The 20,891-nt window shown below is 60.8% G+C and overlaps 1 protein-coding gene across 1 annotated transcript; it reads left to right on the forward strand.

The window, feature by feature from the left end:
• The first annotated feature begins 1,881 nt into the window (after window positions 1-1,881).
• On the forward strand, window positions 1,882-17,530 carry LOC128829627 (tyrosine-protein phosphatase non-receptor type substrate 1-like). Its single transcript, XM_054015105.1, has 8 exons — window positions 1,882-2,046; window positions 3,758-4,087; window positions 4,497-4,796; window positions 9,531-9,818; window positions 10,066-10,104; window positions 11,634-11,741; window positions 12,161-12,502; window positions 14,865-17,530. Exons 1-8 carry the CDS (start codon window positions 1,992-1,994, stop codon window positions 14,900-14,902), a joined length of 1,500 nt encoding a protein of 499 aa, XP_053871080.1. The 5' UTR covers window positions 1,882-1,991; the 3' UTR covers window positions 14,903-17,530.
• Window positions 17,531-20,891: the final 3,361 nt, after the last annotated feature.

Below are 20,891 nucleotides of genomic sequence, written 5' to 3' on the forward strand. Positions count from 1 at the left end.
GCCCCGACCCCTAATCGGAGGGGTGGGTCTGCTCGGCACCTGGTGTGCCGGAGGCCCCGCTCTCGGGGGTCGCTGGGAAGTGCTGCTGTAACAGATAATAATAAAGAGCCGTGTCGGTAACAGCGTTTGGGCTCCGGATTTAACTCCCACGCGGCCTTGGCAGCTTTTAAAACCCAAGTCAGCAGAAATCAGCTTCCCTCCTAAACGCGCCACACGTCCTGCTTCTGCTTTCGCTGGAGATGGGACGTTTCTACCCCAGGCTTTGGCGGATGGCCTGGTGCTGCCCGTTCTCCTACGTGGCGTTCCTCATTCCCCTCTGGGTTTGGCTTTGGGGCAGGTCTGTGGACACGGGGACGCAGGCTCTGGACCAGGCGTTGAGGCGAGGGATTTGCAGCCTGGGAACGTCTCCGGCGGGACAGAAGCGAAGGTGTTTGATTAATTCCCGAGTGACTCGTTTACAGACCTCGGTGCTCCGAAGAACTTTGCAGAATCGTCCCTTCCACGCCAGCAAAGGCGACTCGGCCGAGCCTGAGCTGGAGGGAGGGAGGGAGAGGGACCATCCAAAGGACGTGCTGGGTTTAGACGGGCCCGAGACATAGACCAGGGGATGAAATTCAATTCACAAACGGGAATTTCGCAAAGATCTGCAGGAGCCCTGAGCGCCGTGTCTAGCACGCCGAACGCAGTCCCGTCTGTCTGTCTCCAGCCGGCTGTCGTCTCTCCTCGTGCTGAGACTGTACGGTTCTCGGGGCAGGGACGTCTTGTGCAGCCCCTGGCACGACAAGGCCCTGATCCCGGCTGGGGGTCCTGGGGCGCCACCGTGAGGCAAAGAACAAATAATAAAAATAGCAGCAAACCAGGTGTGCGGGTGAGCTGTGTGGATGTAATGCACCCCTCCCCCCCCCCAGGGACCGGGGTGCAGCTGCTGGAAAGCAAAACAAACAGGGCTTCTCCGTCTTCTCCTGTATCTGTTACCGTTCTCTCACTAGCAGCGGAGTTCGGGCTGGACCCGGGGCCCGGGGCCTGCTCAGAACTGGGCGACAGTTTTTTGTAGCGGCTTCTTCACCAAAATGACAATTTTTCACCAAATTTAAATATTCCAGTTTATCATTTTAAAAATGGTCAAACTTCCTGTTTTCAATTAAAAAAACGTTGATTTCTGAGAACAGAAGAAACTCCCGAAGCAGGGCAGGTTCCCGCTGTGGGATGAAAAGCCAGGAAAAGTTTGCAGGAAATTTTTTAAAAATTAATTCCCTGTGAGAAGCGTGCGGCATTTTCTGTCCCTCTCTGATGAGGGGTGCGCGGCCGGCCAGGGGAACCGGGGCAGCTCCTGGCTCTGACACCCCCGGGCCCCTGAACCAACCCCACCTGGGCAGGTTTCTAGGTGGGGCGGGGGCACCGCCAGAACCGACGCCACCACCCGATGGGCCGAGCTCAGAGCCCCTAGGAGCCGGGACCCGGCCAGCGCTGACCCATCACCCGCCTCCGGGCCGGGCCTGAACCGAGCCAGACCCCAGAGCAGAGAGAAACTCGCTGGGCCAAGAGACCCCATAGGGAGCTGGACAGCGACCTCCAGCCTGAAACACACAGGTGACGGGGGGAGCTGTCCTACCCACCGGTAATGGGGGGCGGGTCCCCCAGCTCCCAGCCTGGGGCTCCCCCGGAGGGATCCTCCGATCTCCCCCTCCCCAGCCCCAGGGGTCCCGGACCTTCCCGCTGGGATCCCCCCAGCGCACCCCCCATTGCTCCACCCCCCCAGGCAATCCCGCTCCCCCGACGGGTCCGCCCCCGGGTCCCTGCCCGGGTCTCTGCGCGCTGGGGCGGTGGGTCGGTGGCGCTCGGAGCCCCGAGCGGTGGGTCCCGCCCAGCCCCGTATCCTGCCCTTATCTCGCCCGCCCAGCCAGGCCGGCCCCTCCCCTCCCCTGCCCGCTGCAGCAGCGAAAGTCACGGGGGCTGGGGCCGCCCCACACCGCCCTGCAGCGCACCGCACGATGCCCCTCGCCGTGGCGCCCGGCCTCCTGCTGCTGCTGCTGGCGAGCGGGGCCCGTGAGTAGCCGCCGGGGCCGCCCCCTGCTCCCCGGCCCCAGACCCTGCCCCAGGGGGGCGGCGTGGGCAGGAAACCCGGCCCCGGGGCCAGCCCGGGCGGTGCCTTGGCGGGATGGGGGTCCGGGCTGGGCGCAGGGTCCCGCCGGGCCTGGGGGGGTCTCCGAGCCGGAGGGGCTGGTGGGTGAAAGGGGGGACTGGGAGCCAGGACTCCTGGGTTCTCTCCCCGGCTCTGGGAGGGGAGGGGGGGCTGGTGGGTTAGAGCAGGGGGGGCTGGGAGCCAGGACTCCTGGGTTCTCTCTGGCTCGGGGAGGGGGGGCTGGTGGTTAGAGCAGGGGGGGCTGGGAGCCAGGACTCCTGGGTTCTCTCTGGCTCGGGGAGGGGGGGCTGGTGGGTTAGAGCAGAGGGACTGGGAGCCAGGACTCCTGGGTTCTCTCTGGCTCTGGGAGGGGAGGGGGGGCTGGTGGGTTAGAGCAGGGGGGGCTGGGAGCCAGGACTCCTGGGTTCTCTCTGGCTCGGGGAGGGGGGGCTGGTGGGTTAGAGCAGAGGGACTGGGAGCCAGGACTCCTGGGTTCTCTCTGGCTCTGGGAGGGGAGGGGGGGCTGGTGGTTAGAGCAGAGGGGCTGGGAGCTAGGACTCCTGGGTTCTCTCCCACACTGACACACCCCATGGCCAGCCCCCACTACAAACCCAGGTCGCGCTCCCTCTAGGCTGCTCCTGCCCCCCAGCCCCATCGCACCCATCGCCCACAACCTGCCCTGGGGTTCTGGGGCTAAATTTCAACACCCCCCCGCCCCCCACAGGGACCAGCTCAGAGCTGACGCCAGGGCCCTGGGGCGACCACTGTGGGGCTGGCAAGGGGGGTGTCATGGCCACCGAATTGGTTAACGCTGCTGGGGGGTGCACGGAGCCCTGACCAAGTCAGCCCGGAGAGTTGCCCGATTAGTAGGAAGGCAGGTCGGGCAGGTGGTGTTGACTTTGGGGTGGGGGTTGGGTGTGGCGCTGACGTGGGGGTCAGACACAGGGCAGGGGTCCTGCTCACCACCCCAGCATGGGAGCAGTTGCGGGGAGGGTGGCCCCTGAGGGGAGCTTGAAATAGGAGACTCAGGCTGTGGGTACAGAGGGGGCAGGTGGGGGGCTGGAGCCAGGGGCTTAGGCGGGGGTCACAGGGCGAGTAGGGGCTGGGGCAGGGGGCTCAGGCTGGGGGCACAGGGGGCAGGTGGGGGGCTGGGGGTTCAGGCTGGGGACACAGGGAGTGAGTGGGGAGCAGGTGGGGCAGGCTGGGGGCACAGGGCGGGTGGGGGGCTGGGGCAGTGACCGGGGTGGTGCCGGGGAACCATGTAACGGCCCCACCACAAGCTGCGCAAACAGGAAGCGTGTCGCTTCCTCTGCCTGACGCTCAGTGCCGCCTGCCCCCGCGGAAACCCAGCGCCCGGCCCACGTGGGACACGAGGCTGCCACGCCTCGGCCTGGAGCCCCCTTCCCCCCATCTCCAGCACTGACTGGCCCTTGCCGAGAGGATGTGGGCTCCCATGGTGCTGGGGCAGGTGGGGGGCTGGGGCAGGAGGCTTAGGCTGGGGGGCACCGGGCGGGTGAGGGCTGGAGGGGGTCAGTCCCGGGGGGGGGGGGTAGAGTCTCCCCCCGGGCTGCCCCACCCCTGCCCCCATGCCCCGCAGAGCGGCGAGTAATCCCGTCCGTCTGTCTGTCTGTGCAGGGGGTGCCCTGGTGGCCTCCGTCCCCACTTCCCCGGTGCGGGCCCAGCCGGGCTCCGACCTGCTCCTGGGCTGTCACTTCTCCGTGGGGGGCACCGTGGACATGGAGCTGCTGGTGGTGCAGTGGAAGGTGGGGGACCGCCTGGTGGCAGAGTTCGATAGCACCCCGTCGTACCCCAGGGCCGGGGCCAGCCTGTCCCTGGAGGGGCTGCGGGTCGGCAACGCCTCCCTGCTCCTCCCGCGGGTGGGGGGCGCCGACGCCGGGCTCTACACCTGCATGGTCATCCACTCCCCGAGCCGGGAGAGCCGGCAGGTGGAGCTGCGTGTGGAAGGTAACTGCAGGATGGGCTGGGGGGGGGCAGGGCTGGTTGGGGGGCAGGGTCCCAGGGCAGAGGCCAGAGGGGCCGTGGCTCCAGCGTTGGGTCCAGAGCCGCCCCGTGGCCCCAGCTCCTCTGGATAGATCTGTGTTGGGAGCTCCTGCCCACATGGCGATCAATGGAGGGGAGGGTCCCAGCTGCATTGAGGGGTCAGCCCCACTAAGCCACCTCCCCAGCTGCCCCTTCCCCATGGCCCAGCCAAGTCTCCATGGACAGCACCGTGGGGGCAGATGGGGGCGGTTGGGGGTGGATGTGGTGGTGGGGGGCAGATGGGGTGGGGGGCAGATGAGGGGGGTGTGGGGCGGTTGGGGGCAGATGAGGGGGTCTGGACCCCATTGACTCCCCCCTCCTCTTCCCCCCCCAGCCCCGCCCCGTGTCTCGGTGAGCGGCACCGTGGTGAGGGCCGGCAAGCACAGCCCGGTGACCTGCAGCGTGAGCGGCTTCTACCCCGGGAGCGTGAACGTCACGTGGCTGCGGGACAAGCAGGTCCTGGGGGGCTCCGAGACGCCTCCCGCCCAGCTGGGCCCCGACGGCCTGTACAGCACGACCAGCACCCTCCAGCTCGTGCCCAGCATCTCCGACGACGACGCCAACCACTCCTGCCACGTGCAGCACGTCGCCCTGGGGGAGCCGATCCAGGAGCCCTTCCGGCTGAGCGTGTTGTGTGAGTCACCCCACAGCACCTCCACCGCACCCCCCACTGCCAGAGCCCCACCCCACCCCACTGCACCCCATTCCCCCCACAGCACCCCCACAGCACCCCCAACTGCCCATCCCCCGCCAGAGCCCCACCCCCCCACTGCACCCCATTCCCCCCACAGCACCCCCACTTCTATATACACCTCCGCAGCACCCCCACTGCCAGAGCCCCACCCCACTGCACCCCATTCCCCCACTGCACCCCCAACTGACCATCCCCCGCCAGAGCCCCACCCCCCCACTGCACCCCCACTTCTATATACACCTCCACAGCACCCCCCGCTGCCAGAGCCCCATCCCCCCACAGCACCCCCACTTCTATATACACCTCCGCAGCACCCCCACTGCCAGAGCCCCACCCCCCATTGCACCCCATTCCCCACACAGAACTCCATCCCCACAGCACCCCCACGTCTATACACGCTTCTGCAGCACCCCTCAGTGTCCATCCCCCACCAGAGCCCCATCCCGCCGCTGCACCTCATCCTCCCCACAGCACCGCGCCCCATACTGCACCCCACAGCACCCCCATCCTCCCCTCAGCAGTGCCTACTCCACTGCCAGAGCCCTGTCCCCAGTGTAGCTCCCCCTCCCTGTACAGCACCCCATTCCCATGCAGCACCCCCTCACTGAGCCCCCCGTGCCACTGGGGGCCCCCTTCCTTCTGCCTGGACCCCACAGGTGTCTGTTCCCCTGCTCTTACCTAGAGAGCCCCCCTTAACCTGCAGCAAGGGAGGTTTCCGTTGGTGTGACGAACTGGGACTGTTCTTACTGTGGTCTGTGAATGCTGACAGGGGAGTGTGGCTAGGATAGTCTGCATTGGGGGATGGGAGACTGACCGACTGGAGAATACCTGAGCATGTAACATGAGAACCCAGGAAGGGGTTAGAGGCCAGGTGACACCTTTGCCCGGGAAACTGAACAAAGGCTGTGGGAGGGGTCGCTGAAGGAAGAGTTTTTCAGGAGCTGGCTGGTGATATGGCTGGGAGGCAGACGGGGCTCTGACCTCCCAAGGGGGCTGGGGCGATTAACCCCTGGGAGTGTGTGACCAGTGAGAAGGACTGTTGCAGTAACAGGGTCCCCCGGGGGATCGCAGCGAGCGGTTCCGGGGCGGAGGAGTCTGCAGCTCGACCCTGGCAGAGAGGGTGTGACCTGAAGAAGGGCTGGCACACTAGGGGTCCCCCTGGAACGGTGGAAAGCGGAGAGCACAGGCCGGCGAGTGGCCAGCAGGAGGATGGACGCTAAATGCCTTAAGAGCGACCTGGTGGAGCTGTGCAGGCAGAGGGGGCTGCGCATTGGGAGGTTCACCAAAGAACAGCTCATTGCCCAGCTGGAGGAGAGGGATCGCTTGGATGAACCGAGCCCTGTCCCTGAGGGAAGCCACCCGGCGGATGCAGCGTGGGCCCTGGGGCCTGACATGGCTGGGAGGGGTCAGACTGCTTCCGAGGACATCCCGAGACCCTGTCTACCTATACCTAGGGGAGGGGTTGGGGGAAGCCCAGCAAATACTGAGGGCACCCTGACCCCGGCGGCCAGCAGGGGATCGTCCTGGCGGAGCTCCCCGTCCCGGGAGAAGATGCGGCTGGAATGTGACAGGGAGATGAGACGGGAAGAGCTCGAGTTAAGGAAGCAAGAACTGAAGCCGGAGCGGGAAGAGAAGGAGAAACAGCGTCAGCATGAGCTAGAACTGGCCAGGCTGAGGAGCAGTGGGGCCCCGGCTGTGGTGAGCGAGGGGGGACCCAAGACTGCAAAGAGCTTTGATAAGTGCTTCCTGGCCCAGCGTAAGGAGGGGGAGGACATGGATACCTTCCTGACGGCCTTTGAGAATACCTGCGAGCTGCTCCAGGTTGACCCTGCAGACAGGCTCCAGTTTCTCATCCCCTCACTGGACCCCACAGCCAGGGAGGTGTACAGCCGACTGAAAGGGGTGGAGACAGGGGACTACGAACTGTTCAAAAAGGCCCTGCTCCGCGAGTTTGGGCTGACCCCTGAGATGTACCGGAAAAGGTTCCGGAGTCAGCGTAAAACCCGTGAGGTCACATACCTACAACTGGCCAACCGGACGCAGGGGTATGCCCGCAAGTGGACAGCTGGGGCCCAAACTATGGAGGACCTGCTTGACCTATTCGTACTGGAGCACGTGTATGAGCAGTGCCCATCCGACCTGAGGTGATGGTTGATGGACCAAAAGTCAGAGAACCCGCAGCACGCAGGCCAGCTGGCCGACGAGTTTGTGAACAGCCTGGCAGGGGATAACAGGGAGGAGTCCCAAAGGAACAGGACCACCACAACGCAGAGAGAGTGTCACCATGGGACCTCCCAGCGGGGAAATATGGAGAACGCCCACCAAAGGGGAACATCCAGCGTCAGGTCCATCCGACCCGCTCAAGGGGACCCACGGGACATGGGCTGCTATCACTGTGACCAAAGGGGCCACATACGGGCCCAGTGCTTCAGGCTCAGGGACAGACTGAGTGGACCCAACCCACAGAGGGTTGACTGGGTAGAGACCCAACCGGGCGAGAGGCAGCATTCCCAGGGAAGGGGGGCTGGCAGAGTACCACCTGCTAAGGAGGGAGGAGAGCTCCAGGACAGCTCCTCTAGGGGGCTGGATGCCCCAGACTCAGGGTTTTTGGTTTATACGGTGGGCACGGGGCAGTCCCTGCGGAGCGAGTACCTTGTTCCCCTGGAGGTGGATGGGAGGAAGGTCAATGGATACTGGGATACGGGCGCAGAGGTGACACTGGCCCAGCCCGAGGTGGTGGCCCCAGATCGGGTGGTGCCCGTCACCTACCTGACCCTGACGGGGGTGGGTAGGACCCCATTCAAGGTGCTTGTGGCGAGGGTACACCTGAAGTGGGGGGCCAAGGAAGGCCCCAAGGATGTGGGGGTACACCCGTATTTGCCCACTGAGGTGTTGATGGGGGGGGACCTGTAGGACTGGCCAAGCAACCCCCAGGGTGTCCTGGTTGTGACCCACAGTCAGAGCTGGCGAGGGGCACTGTGCCCTGGCCTTGGGGAGGGTGCCTTGCCCGAGGCGCAGGACCCTAACCTGGTGGGGAGGGAACACCCAGGGACACAGCTCAGGGAGGCTGCAGCTTCAGACCCAGCCGGCGAGAAAGAGCAGGTGGCCATCCCTGTCCCAGCTGCTGAGTTCCAGGCCGAGTTGCAGAAAGATCCCTCCTTGCAGAAGATAAGGGACCTGGCTGACCTCAATGCGGTACAGACCATGGGACGAGGTGGCCGGAAAAGGTTCCTGTGGGAGAAGGGGTTCCTGTACCGAGAATGGGCTCCCCCAGGGAAAATGGAGTCGGGGGGATCAGGAGGCAGCTGGTGGTTCCCCAGAAGTATCGCCGCCAGCTGCTGTGCCGGGCCCATGACATTCCCCTCTCAGGGCACCAGGGAACCTGGCGTACCCAGCAGAGGCTGCTACGGAGCTTTTACTGGCCTGGGGTCTTTGTTACTGTCCGACAGTACTGCGAATCCTGTGACCCCTGTCAGAGGGGGAGGAAGGCCCAGGACAAGGGGAAAATGGCTTTAGGACCCTTGCCCAGCATAGAGGAGCCTTTCCGGAGGGTGGCCAAGGTTAAAAGGGCGGCTCTGAACCAAGAGAGCCCGAAGCACCAACCTCCAGACTGGAGCGCTGGGAGAAGACCCCAGCCCAGTTGGAACCCCAGGGGTATTGGGGTGGGAAAAGGGCACGGGCCGCATAAACCTTCCCACATGCGAACTACGAGTGCCATCAAGCACCCCGACCTAAGGGGGGGCATGAAACTGGAGGGGCCGGGTGTGCAGGGTGTCACCGAGTGTGGGGGACTCAGGGCCCTGTACTCCCGGCTTCCTGCAATTCACCATGACTCTCAGCTGGCCAGTAAAGCAGAAGGTTTATTTAGACGACAGGAACACAGTCCAAGACAGGTCTTGCAGGCACACACAACAGGACCCCCCAGTTAGGTCCATCTTGGGGTCCCCAGGTGCCCCAGCCCCCTTGGGAGGTCAGAGCCCCATCTGCCTCCCAGCCAAGTCCCTAGCCAGCTCCTGAAACTCCCCCTTCAGCAACCCCCCCACAGCCTTTTTTCTGTCTCCCAGGCAAAGGTGTCACCTGGCCTCTAACCCCTTCCTGGGTTCTCATGTTACATGCTCAGGTATCCTCCCTTGGTCAGTCTCCCATCCCCCCATGCAGACTATCCTAGCCACACTCCCCTGTCAGCATTCACAGACCACAGTCAGAACAGTCCCAGTTTGTCACATCTCTTCCCCCCTTCGAGACCGAACTGAGCGGGGTCACTTTAGCCAGTGACCTGGGGAAGTTCGAATCTACCCCCGTTCCCATGGATGCCCCAACATCCCTCCCATTCCTTGATGAGAATTACACCAGGCCCCTCCAGTGTGTCCCCCCACACTCCGTGACAGTTGGACGTTAGGAAAAAGTTCCTAACTGGTTAAACACTGGAATAAATTGCCTAGGGAGGTTGTGGAATCTCCGTCTCTGGAGATATTGAAGAGTAGGTTAGATAAATGTCTATCAGGGATGGTCTAGACAGTATTTGGTCCTGCCATGAGGGCAGGGGACTGGACTCGATGACCTCTCGAGGTCCCTTCCAGTCCTAGAGTCTATGAATCTATGATGGTCCCCTCTGGGGGCCCCAGCCCATGGGGAGGGAGCCCAGCACCCTGACCTTGTCTTCCCACCCGGCAGCCCGGCCCTCCCTGACCCTGCAGACGGTGGTGACACCGGCGGGGCTGGGCGCCCTGCAGGTCCAGGTGAGTGGCTACTACCCCCCCAACATCACGGTGGAATGGCTGCGGGACAGGGGGATCCTGCACAGCATGGAATCACTCCCCACACGGGAACCGGACGGGTCCTTCACCCTCCGCAGTAGCTACATCCTCGACCGCCCAGAGCCCGACACCCGGGTCGCCTTCACCTGCCGCGTGCAGCACCCGGCGCTGCCCACCCCGCTGGCGCAGAGCGTCACCTGGAAAGGTGAGTGTGACGGGCGGGGGGTTGGGGTGGGGGAGTGTCTTTGACGAAGTGGGGATTTTCCCTTGTTACGTTGTGTTAAGCAAAAAGATTTTTTTTTTTTTAAAGAATTAGGTAAGCATAGATGATATTGAAGGGGGGTTATTTGTGGTATTGGGAAGACTGACAAGCAGCTTCAAATATATGGTGCCATAGTGGCCAGTTATATACATTCTTTTATTAATTTATTTGCATTTATTTGTACATACAGAGACAGACGTTATAAGTCAAGACAGAACCCCAAACAAAGGTAAAAATAAGAACAGTGCGTACATATAGAGGTTATTTTATTTGCATTCAATTTGTATGGGTATTTTGCGGAAGAAGGAGGCGGGGGGTAGGGATGAGTGCTCACAGACATCCGGTGGGTTGTGAAGGGAGGGTCAGCGTTGTTCTTTTTTACTATTAAGCTGAGCTAAGTTACTAGGTATTGACAGAAACTATGTCCTTGCTTTTTAGCAGATTCTGTCTTTTTTTGCTGGCTGAATTTTAACTCCTTCCTAACAGTTGTATGCGAGTTTTACTATTTTGCATGAATACGGTTTGTGCCTCAGTTTCCCTGTGTGCTGCACCAATACCTCGGTGGTGGGAATAGGGGTGTGTGACTTTGGCTGAGACCTCTGGGGCAGGTGAGGCTGGGCCAGCTATGACTGGTGCCCTTCCTAACCTGAGACCCAGGAGGGGGATGCGACCAGGTGACTGTCCGGAAAGCGAGACAAAGAAGGAGGAGGAGGAGCAATGGGAGTGTTGGGGGTGGGGTCGCTGGAAGCTGGGCAGTTTGCTTGGGGGGAATGGAAGAGGGGAAGTCCAGGCCATCTGGCCCACGACTCCCCAAGATGGACTTGGCCGAAAGTCACTGATTTCTGTGCTAACAAGCTCTGCCCTACGCTGTGTTCCTGTCGACTAATAAACCTTCTGTGTTACTGGCTGGCGGAGAGTCACGACTGACTGTGAAGTGGGGGTGCAGGACCCTTTGGCTTCCCCAGGACCCCGCCGGGACGGACTCGCTGTGGGAAGCGCACGGAGGGGCATATGCTGAATGCTCCCAGGAGAGACCCAGGAGGTGAAGCCGTGTGAGCTTCTTGCCCTGGATGTCAAGTATCAGAGGGGTAGCCGTGTTAGTCTGAATCTGTAAAAAGCAACAGAGGGTCCTGTGGCACCTTTGAGACTAACAGAAGTATTGGGAGCATAAGCTTTCATGGGTAAGAACCTCACTTCTTCATGTTCTTACCCACGAAAGCTTATGCTCCCAATACTTCTGTTAGTCTCAAAGGTGCCACAGGACCCTCTGTTGCTTCTTGCCCTGAAGACAGTCTGCTCCGAGGGAGAGGAGGCTCCCCAGAGTCCTGACTGGCTTTGTGGGGAGCAGTTCCAGAGCATCGCCCGGGGACTCCGTGACATGGTCTAACACCCCCCCAGGCCTAGCCGGCCTCAGCATCGCTCCGCTTGTGCTGCCCCCTTCCCTGGCATTGGTCCCTCCCTGCTCCCCCAACTGTGTTCAGATGACCAGCCTCCACTTTCATCTGCTCCCGCGGGCGCCGGGGAACCTGTGAGCAGAGTCTGTCTCAGCCTAGGGCAAGGTGGGTGGGTGGAGCCCATTGCTGGAGGGAGCAGCCTGCTTCGTCTGTCTCTGGTTTTGGTGCTTCTGGGGCATCGTCCTGGGCTCCAGACACTGAACCTGAGTCACGCCGCAGCCCCTGGCAGGAGCCTGGATGGTCTTTAACTGCTCTGGGTGTGGGGCTGGGAGCGGAGCAGTAACGCTGTGCCTCTCCCTCGCAGGACCCGAACCAAGCCCAACTCGGGTCTGGATGTGGTTATGGCTGGCCATGGTGCCCCTACTGGTCGTGGTCTTGCTGTGCATCGGGTACTGGAGCTATCGCATCAGCAGTAAGTGGGCCCAGACCCCGTCCCCGAGGGGTTCCTCCTCCCTCCCCAGCCTCATGCTCTGCGCTCCCCTCCCCCACCACCCCCTCCCTCCGCCTCATGCCCTTCCCCCGCCTCCCCTTCCCCACTCCCTCCTCCCTATGGGCTCACGCCCTTCCCCCCGCCTCCCCTTCCCCACGCCCTCCTCCCTATGGGCTCCTGCCCTTCCCCTGCCCCATGACCCACTCCCTCCAGCTCACACCATTCCCCCGCCTCCCCTTCCCCACGACCTTCTCCCACTGGGCTCACGCCCTTCCCCCCACCTCCCCTCCCCCACGCCCTCCTCCCTATGGGCTCACACCCTTCCCTCTTCCCCACACCGTCCCCTCTCCCCCAGCCCCACAGCTGCCCCCACCCAGCCTGACGCGCTCACCTCCCCGCAGTGTCCTCGATCCGTGTCTGGGAGTGTTGGCCGGAGGGCAGCGTGACAGCGCTGCTCTGCGAGGCGGAGGGGAGGCTCCGCGACACAGACAGCCTGACCTGGAGGAGCAAGCGCCAGGGGAAGGAGCTGGGGCCTGGGCAGCCCGGGGAGCTGAACACGCTGATGCCGAAGACGGAGCAGCACCACGTGGTGACGTGGCGGCGCAACCTCGGGCTGGGCAGGTGGCGGCTCACGTCCGTCCTCACCATCCAGACCCCGTGCGAAGACGACACTTTCAGCTGCACGTTCCAAGGCGTGAGGGGCATGAAGCAGACACACATCACAATCCCCGGCGTGCCGGCGGGTGAGCAGGGCACGGACCGGGGGAAAGGGGCTGTGGGGGTGGCAGATCAGCGCAGCGGGAGCAGGAGGCTGTGGGGTGCAGGGCTGCAGGGGCATGTGTGGATTGGGGTGCCATGGGGAGACAAGGAGATTTGGGGCATAGGGGGCACAGAATGCAGGGGGAGGGGAAGGGGGTTCTGTTGGATATGGGGTGTAGTGGATGTCACGGCGTCCCCGGGCGATGCTCTGGAACTGCTCCCCACAAAGCCAGTCAGGACTCTGGGGAGCCTCCTCTCCCTCGGAGCCGACTGTCTCCAGGGCAAGAAGCTCACACGGCTTCACCTCCTGGGTCTCTCCTGGGAGCATTCAGCATATGCCCCTCCGTGTGCTTCCCACAGCGAGTCCGCCCCGGCGGGGTCCTGGGGGAGCCAGAAGGTCCTGCACCCCCCACTTCTCAGTCAGACGTGACTCTCAGCCAGCCAGTAACACAGAGGTTTATTAGTCGACAGGAACACGGTCTAAACCAGAGCTTGTAGGTACAGGAAACAGGACCCCTCCATCAAGACCATCTTGGGGGGTGGGGAGCCCAGACCCCGGTGCCGGGCCTCCCCCATCTCCCCAGCCAGCTCCAAACTGAAACCCCTTTTTCCTGCCTTCAGCAGCCACACACCCCAACTCCTCCTGCCCCTTTGCCTAGCTTCCCTGTCAGAAGTTGTCACCTGGCCCCAACCTCCTGGACTCAGGTTATGAAGATCAGCCTAGTCTACAACCTGTTTACAAGACAGGAAGGCTGGTTACACGTGATCCCCCCCACCCCCCCGCCTGCCCCTCCCCAGCATGAACCCTACAAAGTCAGGAAGCGCCAAGTTCTGGGGCAGCTCCGAGCCGTCGCCTGATGCTCCCACAACACGTTTCCAGGGGCGGTGACAGACTCGCACCTCGCAGGGGAGCTCCTGGGGCCTGGAAGGGGTGTGCCCAGCCGCTGGGACGTGCCATGCTCAGCCCGGATCGACAGACACGCACTCAGTCTGCTCCAGCTACCGCCTGACAATAGCCGTGTGGGCACAGCGGGGGGTGGGGGGCCAGGCTAGCGCCGAGTGCGCCCCCAGGGGCCAGGCAGGGCTGTACTCCGGTGGCTAGCCTGAGCTCCCGCGGCCACGCGGCTGTTTTTAGCACCAGGCCGTCTGTCTGTCCCCACTGGGAATGACCCCTCCCGGCCGCTGTGTAGACGTGCCCGGCCAGATACAGACACACTGCAAACGGCACACTCATCTCCCTGCCAATACACCACCAAGCTGTGCCTGTGAGCTCCTGCTCCCGCCCCGTACACACAGCTCTCCGGGTGGAGTGCGGGGAGATTGTCAGCACCTTCAGCGGCAGCCCTGCGCCAGTCAGTGGGGCTGGGAGCTTTTCACACCAGGGCCAGAGAGTCGTTTGTTCTCGTTCGTTCCTCTCCGGCTCAAACGGCTGCAGGGATCCTGCCCAGACGTTACACGAGTCACCTCGGGGGCCAAACCTCACAGGAACTTTAGCAAAGGTGTAGAATGAAACCCCTTGTGCAGCCGTAAATACAGTGTGTGCAGCATTGCCCACAGCAGCCTGGGGCAGGGATGTTGCCCCTTTACCCCAAGGAGGGAAGGATTCCCTGGGATTTAAGGGCCAGCTGGTGATCCCCTCGTCAGGGTGGGTAGCAGAGCTAGAGTCACCTGTCAGCAGGTCCCCCTGGGCTCGGCCGTTACAAGCACATTACGAGCCCCGGGGGATTCCTGGCCCAGTCCTGGTGCTTCCTTGTTTGGGTGCGTGGGATTTAAATGTTTTCACACCTCAGCTCGGAGAAAGCCAAGAGCCGGGACATGGGCATCTCGTGTGAGATCAGCTCTGTCTCTCCCCACCCGCCCCCTTTCCCAGCGGAGCCCGAGTCAGTTCCCTGGAGAGACACGTTAAACTCTCCCCTTTACCAGCCAGCGTGGGACATATCTCCGCTCTCCAAACTCCCTCACCATCAGCGCCCAGGGTGGACAGCACCTGACCATGCTGGCAGCCTGGTTCTCTGGCCTGGGGAGGGAAGAGCTAACGAACAGCTCAGAGGCTGGGGGGGCTGTTTCCCCGATACCCAGCGTGGAGCAGTTACAGCCAGGTCTGAGCTCAGTATGTCCCAGGATTCCCAGGGCAGACAGCGAGCTCTGGGGCCCCCCAGAACCCAGCCCCCACCTGGGTGAGGTCAGGGGGTGGTTTCTCCCCCTCTCGGGGCAGGGTCTGTTCTGTGGATGGCAGGGCCTGGGCAACGTGCGGAGCAGAGGTGGGTCAGCTCCCAGGGACTGAGCCTGGTGTATTCACAGGGTCCCCAGGCAGGGGCCTCATTCCCGTTCTGTTCCTCCCTCCAGGTGGCCCGCTTCTGGATGGAGACATGGCCATTTTTTGACTGTCCTGCACTCACGCTACGGCCGGTGCTGGGGAGAGAGAGAGCCAGCTGCAAACTGCTTGGAGAGGAGAGAACAAACTGACCCCTTGTGATGCTGTGTGATTGATATGTGACTGTGTACAGCATTGGTGTGGCCACTGTGTTACAACTGCAAGAGAACTTGTACCAAGTACGTCATGTCCGGTGTCACTGGAAAAGTTGCGAATAGCTAAGTATGGCTATCCTGCTTATATGTGTACCACCCCCCCGCCCCCGTCCACTGGCCCAGTGTGAGGTTGTTCCAGATAGGGGAAGCCTCTTTGTGACCTTTTACACAACTTTAGGGGACTGGGCCTGAGGCTCCTTTGTGTGCTCTGCGTTGTGTGTCAGTGTGTTCACCTCAGCCCAGACCCACGCAGACAAACCACCAGAGAGCGCGACCGCACTGTCCCTTTAAGGCGCTTTAAGCTGCTAAGTGTCGACTCAGGCTACGGCTACACGAGAGAGTTCAAAGCGCTGCCACCTGAGTGCTCCCGCAGCAGCACTGTGATGTGCGAGTGGGGTTGTGCACGAGACAACTCTCCCAGCGCGCCTGGTAATCCACCTCCACGAGGGGAGTCGCTCCGAGCGCCAGGAGCCTGTCTACACTAGCGCTTTAAAGCGCTCAGACTTGCTGCGCTCAGGGGGGTGATTTTTCACCCCCCTGAGCAGCGGCGGCTCCAGGCACCAGCGCCTCAAGCGCATGCCTGGGGCGGCAAGCCGTGGGGGGCGGCCTGCCGGTCCCTGCGAGGGCGGCAGTCAGGCAGCCTTCGGCAGCATGCCTGCGGGAGGTCCGTGGTCCCGCGGCTTTGGCGACAATTCGGCGGCGGGTACGTCGAAGCCGCTGGACCGGCAGACCTCCCGCAGGTGTGCCGCTGAAAGCCGCCGGACAGCCGTGTTTGGGGCGGCAGAAAAGCTAGAGTCACCCCTGCTACTGAGCCAGCGAGTTAGAGCGCTATAAAATCTACGTGTAGACAAGCCCTTAGCCCTTGTGTTTGTTCCTGGGGTAACACCGCCCAGGCGTGGACTATCCGAGTTCGATGGCCCATTAAAGGAGACTCCCCTAACCATAGAGGGAGCTGGTCCCGCCAGGTGAGCCTTCCTGTGGACGCCTCAGCCAGAATCCGGGTAATGGCTGCCGCTGTGAGTCAGCAAGGCGTGTAAGGTCATGTGACGTGCTCATGTGACCCTGGGCTCCATCTTGGGCCAGTAATTTTCCACACACTGTGCCTGTGGGCTTTGTTTGGGACAGTAACATTCCCAGCACGTGGCAGAGGCTATCAAAGACCCCTGAGACATCTCCAATTTGTCTTCATTTCCTGCTCCGATTCTCTGGACTGGATTTACAGCTACAAGGGTCATTTGAACTATGGACTGAGGACCATCCAATCTTTTGGAAATTGGCTACGAGACTTTACAAGCCAGCCGTCTATTCCATCACTGCTACAGCCCTGATCCAAGAACATTGCCATTATTGTATGCATATGAGCTAGTAACCATGTTTAAGGCTTGTCTTCTTTTCTCTATTAATAAACCTTTAGATATTAGTTACTAAAGAGTTCGATTCTGCCCAGAGGGAGGCAGCTGCAGGAAGCCGGATGGACGGCTGGATGAGCTGGGGAACAAAGGACTGAGGAGGGGCCAGGCAGGGTTGTTAAGTGTGGGCTGCTGGAAGATGGAGACTCATCAGAGGGCGCTGGGCTGAGCAAGCAGGACCCTGCTGTAACATTGTGTTCTCTGTTTGCCAACCAAGCCGTTCTGGGCCGTGTCCCAGACAGCTAATAAACCCGACTGCTCTCACCCCAGAAGTTTCAGTTCCTAACAGCCAGAAATTTTCTGTGGTGAATGGAGCCACTGACTTTCCTTGTGAAAGATCCAGTGTGGGTAGCTTAGAGAAGGTCTCAGATGGAGTAAAAGCTGTTAAGGAATTTAAACAGCCCTATGACCAAGTGGTTGTGCTTGGCCAGCTTGTTGGGGAGACAAGGTTGTTGGGACAGGAAGGTCTCCAGGCTGATTCTGGGAGTGACCAGTCTGTGACTCCGGTTCAGAGGGAAGACGGGGTAGCGGAGTCTGCAGAGCAGGACAGCTGAGCAGTGAATCTCTTGAGTTTACCTGCCATCCCCTGCATTCTCATCTCTAGATACTTGGGAGATGACTTGTAGTCTCTCAGTGAACTTAACATCTGAAACCCTAAGCCACAAGGATTGAGATCCCCAGTCACTGACTGGAGTCACCCTGAATATGGACATTGGACTATAACCTGGACCTGGGAAAGTGGCAGAACAACCTTTTGCCTTCACGTCAGTTGGGTACATAGTGCTGACAACTTCCGCTGGCAGCATGGACCATGGGGAAGCAAGGCGAAAACACTGGAGGCAAAATCCTGGGATTCTTGTTCTAAAACTTGTAAAACAGACATACTAATAAATTGTTCAAATGGAGAAAAACAACAACCTATGGACTATTTCTAAAAGGACTTTTGGCAACTACAAACTCACCATCTCTGCTGGGTATCTGAACCTCAAGAAATTGAACTCACGTCTGTCTGTATATTGATCTTTTAACCAACACACTCTTTTCTTTTTTAATAAATTTTAGTTTAGTTAACAATTGACTATAGCGTGTATTTTGGGTAAGATCAAGTTTTAATTGAACCTGGGTGTGTGGCTGATCCTTTGGGGTTGGAAGAACCTTTTCTTTTATATGATGAGATCAGATTTTCAGGAATCATCATCATATCTGACGTGTGTCTGGACGGAGGCCTGAGGCTGGGCACTTTAAGGGAATTAAATTATTTGGACTTCTGAGTAACCAGTGAGGTAATACAGAGGCTGTTTTGGGCTGGTTGGGAAATCTCAGTATTGGAAGATCCACCAGCGTTTGGGGTTTTGCTGCCCCGTTCTGTTTGCAGTTCACCCTGATTGAGTGACCTCAGCCGGCTCCCACAGGCAGCACCGTCACAGCAGCACAAGACGGTACAAGTTTGGGTTTATTGTCTAGAGGGGGTGTGTGTATTTGAGTACTGGGCAACTCCTCAGCTGATCTCAGCATCCGTGTGTACAAGCTGCAGTTGGGTGTGTCCCTACAGCTGTGAGCTGGAGGGGGTGTGAGAGCCTGTCACAGCAGCACAGGGTAAAGGGAGCCCAGGCTGGTGGGTCAGGCGGGCTCAGTGGTACCCCAGTTCCAAGTGGCACCCCGGGGGGATCCCGTCACACCCGGATCCCTGAGCTTGGAGCCCAGCTGGGCTGCCCTGTCCCATCTCCCAGGCAGACACAGTACATGGTTCACCTGTGGAACTGGCAGCTGCAGGGTGTGGCTGGGGCCTCCCCACACAACATCACTCAGGATGGAACTGCGGCTGCACTGTCCCAACCCAGCGTCTCAAGCCAGAAACCCCCAGGGGTGGGGGCTGCTTTGCGCCAGCTCCCCCCATACCCCGATAACCCTGGGCGCTGGGGAGGAGCCTGCAGACTCAGGGAGAGCGCGTCTCTGGCTTGGTTATTGGCAGGAGCAGTTTTGGGGATGGAGATCCCGCTGGCAGGGCCTGGCTCTGGGGCTGTCATGCTGGGGGCATTGGTACCAGCAGGGGGTCTCAGCCCAGCTCCGGGACTCAGGGTGAACTCCCAGCCTGGGGCTGGCCCACACTCCAGCCGTTCCTCAGGGAGCACCCTGCACGGAGCAGCCCCTCCAGAGCCAGGGGCACAGACACCGCGAGCGGGGCCCGTCCAGCAGAGCCAGGGAAATGGACGCCAACGCCCAGCAGCACCCCCAGGGACCAGCCGCAGAGGGAAAACAGGAACCTGGGGGCGGAGGAGGGAAGCAGCAGCGGGAGGAGGGGCAGAGACAGCAGCCGGCTGAGCCCTGGAAATTATTTTGTACAGTTTCTACAGCTAAGAGCAATGTTTATTATTAAGCATTTGCTCCATGTTCACCAACCAAAATGTTCGCAGGGGCGGCTGTCACCCAGGCCCTGGGCTGCCGGCTCCGTGCGGCCCCCGAGAGCAGCCCCCCTTCGGTGTGACACAGCCCCCCGGGAAGGCTGCGCTCTCTCTCTGGGGTTAGGTCCCTCTGACTCCGCTGCCTCCGGTGACCGCACCTCTGAGCCCTCAGCAGCCTGTCTGTGCAGTGGGGCCCTCATGGAGTCCCCTCGCTCTGGGCCCCCAGGGCCTCCACCCCCAGAGGGAACAATGTGCCATCCTCCGGTCTCCACCCTGCAGTGACTCCCAGCCGGGGAACACAGGAGGTTTATTGAATGTCAGAGCCCAGCCCAGGCAGTTCTCAGGGCCCTCGGGCCTGGCCAGTTTCAGCCCCGGCCAGCTGGGTCTGTCCCCGTCCCCATGGGCTCTGGCTGCTCCTTGTCCCCAGCCGCCTCCTGCTTCCAGCCCAGCCCCCTATATTCCCTCCCCCAACAGCCCCTCCTTCGTCCTCTGTCTTCGGTCCCAGGTAAACAGGTCACCTGGGCCCCTCTCTTCCGTCCTTTGTTCCCCTCGGGCTGGAACCGGCTGGTCAGGTCACCGGCCCCTCTCTCCTCAGCCCCACACTGGCCAGAACCAGCTGACTGCCAAGCTGGGGGCTCGCTGGGTCCCCCATCTCCAGGGTCCCGGCTGCCAGGCGAGGTCACACCTGGTCCTCTGCAACAACAAACCCTCTCCCACCACCTCGTTACACACACAGACACAGGGAAACTGAGGCACGCACCGTGTTCATGCCAAGCACTAAGAAAGCTCCCCACTTTGTCACAGTGAGACATTATGGGGTGAGGCCAGGCAATGGGGGGGGGGCAGACAATAATTAGTTAAGGACAGTAACTGCTGAGCTCCACAAAGTGAGAGCCTGATAAAGTATTAAAACACAAACTACCAATGTCACGTGACAGCAGATACAAAGGCAAAAGGCTGAAGTCAAATTCAGGCGTTCGCAAGCAGCATTTTTCTTACTTTGCCTGTTTGCAAACCTCAATGATCATCCATGGGACTATTGTTTTGTGAGGCCTGCAGCCCCCTGCTATCCCAATGGGGCCAAAGCCACCTGGTACCACTCGAGAGAGAGATCTGGGAGTCACTGGGGACAGTTCTGTGAAAACATCTGCTCAGTGCGCAGCGGCCGTCACAAAATGAGCAGAATGCTGGGAATCACTAGGAAAGGGAGAATGAGACAGAAAATATCATGTTGCCTCTATATAAATCCATGGTATGTCCACACCTTGAATACTGCGTGCAGATGTGGTCGCCCCATCTCAAAACAGACTGGAATTGGAAAAGGTACAGAAAAGGGAATAGAAATGATTAGGGGCATGGAACGGCTGCCGTGTGAGGAGAGATTAATAAGACTGGGACTGTTCAGCTTGGAAAAGAGACGACTAAGGTGGGATACGATAGAAGTCTGTAAAACCCTGACTGGTGTAGAGAAAGTGGATAAGGAAGTGTTGTTTACTCCTCCTCATAACACAAAACGAGGGGTCACCCAATGACAGTAACAGGCAGCAGGTTTAAAGCGAAGGGCAGTGTTTCGTCACACAGGCTGGGAGCCCGTCACCGGTGCTCCCTCGAGGTCGAAGCCGATCGCTTTCACAGGGTTTATTTTTCATGGGTCCTTAGGAGTCTGACCCTCGAACTCGTTGGCCGACGTGGCAGGTGGTGTTGGAAGACGGGGTTGGCCCATGATGGCTGCGTGACCATTGTCTTTCCTTTCTTTGGGCCTCCCCGTTTCCTTTCTCCTTTGGGGCGTTGGGCGCACGGAGGTTGTTCTGGTGGGTGGACGTCGGGCGCACGGTGCCTGCTGCACCTCAGCGGGGGCTGGATCACCGGGGCCTCGACGCTGACGATGTTGGCGCCTCTCGCGGACACTGGCATTGGCGCGACAATCCTCCCGCTTTACGGCGAGGCGGTGCTGGTGCTGGCGTGCCAGGCTTGCGCGGGGTTTCCTGTGGTTCACCCAAGTCTCCCAGCCGCTGGGCCGAGCCCCCCAGCCC

Source organism: Malaclemys terrapin, unplaced genomic scaffold, assembly GCF_027887155.1.
Source record: "Malaclemys terrapin pileata isolate rMalTer1 unplaced genomic scaffold, rMalTer1.hap1 H_1, whole genome shotgun sequence".
NCBI classification, from domain to species: Eukaryota; Metazoa; Chordata; order Testudines; family Emydidae; genus Malaclemys; species Malaclemys terrapin.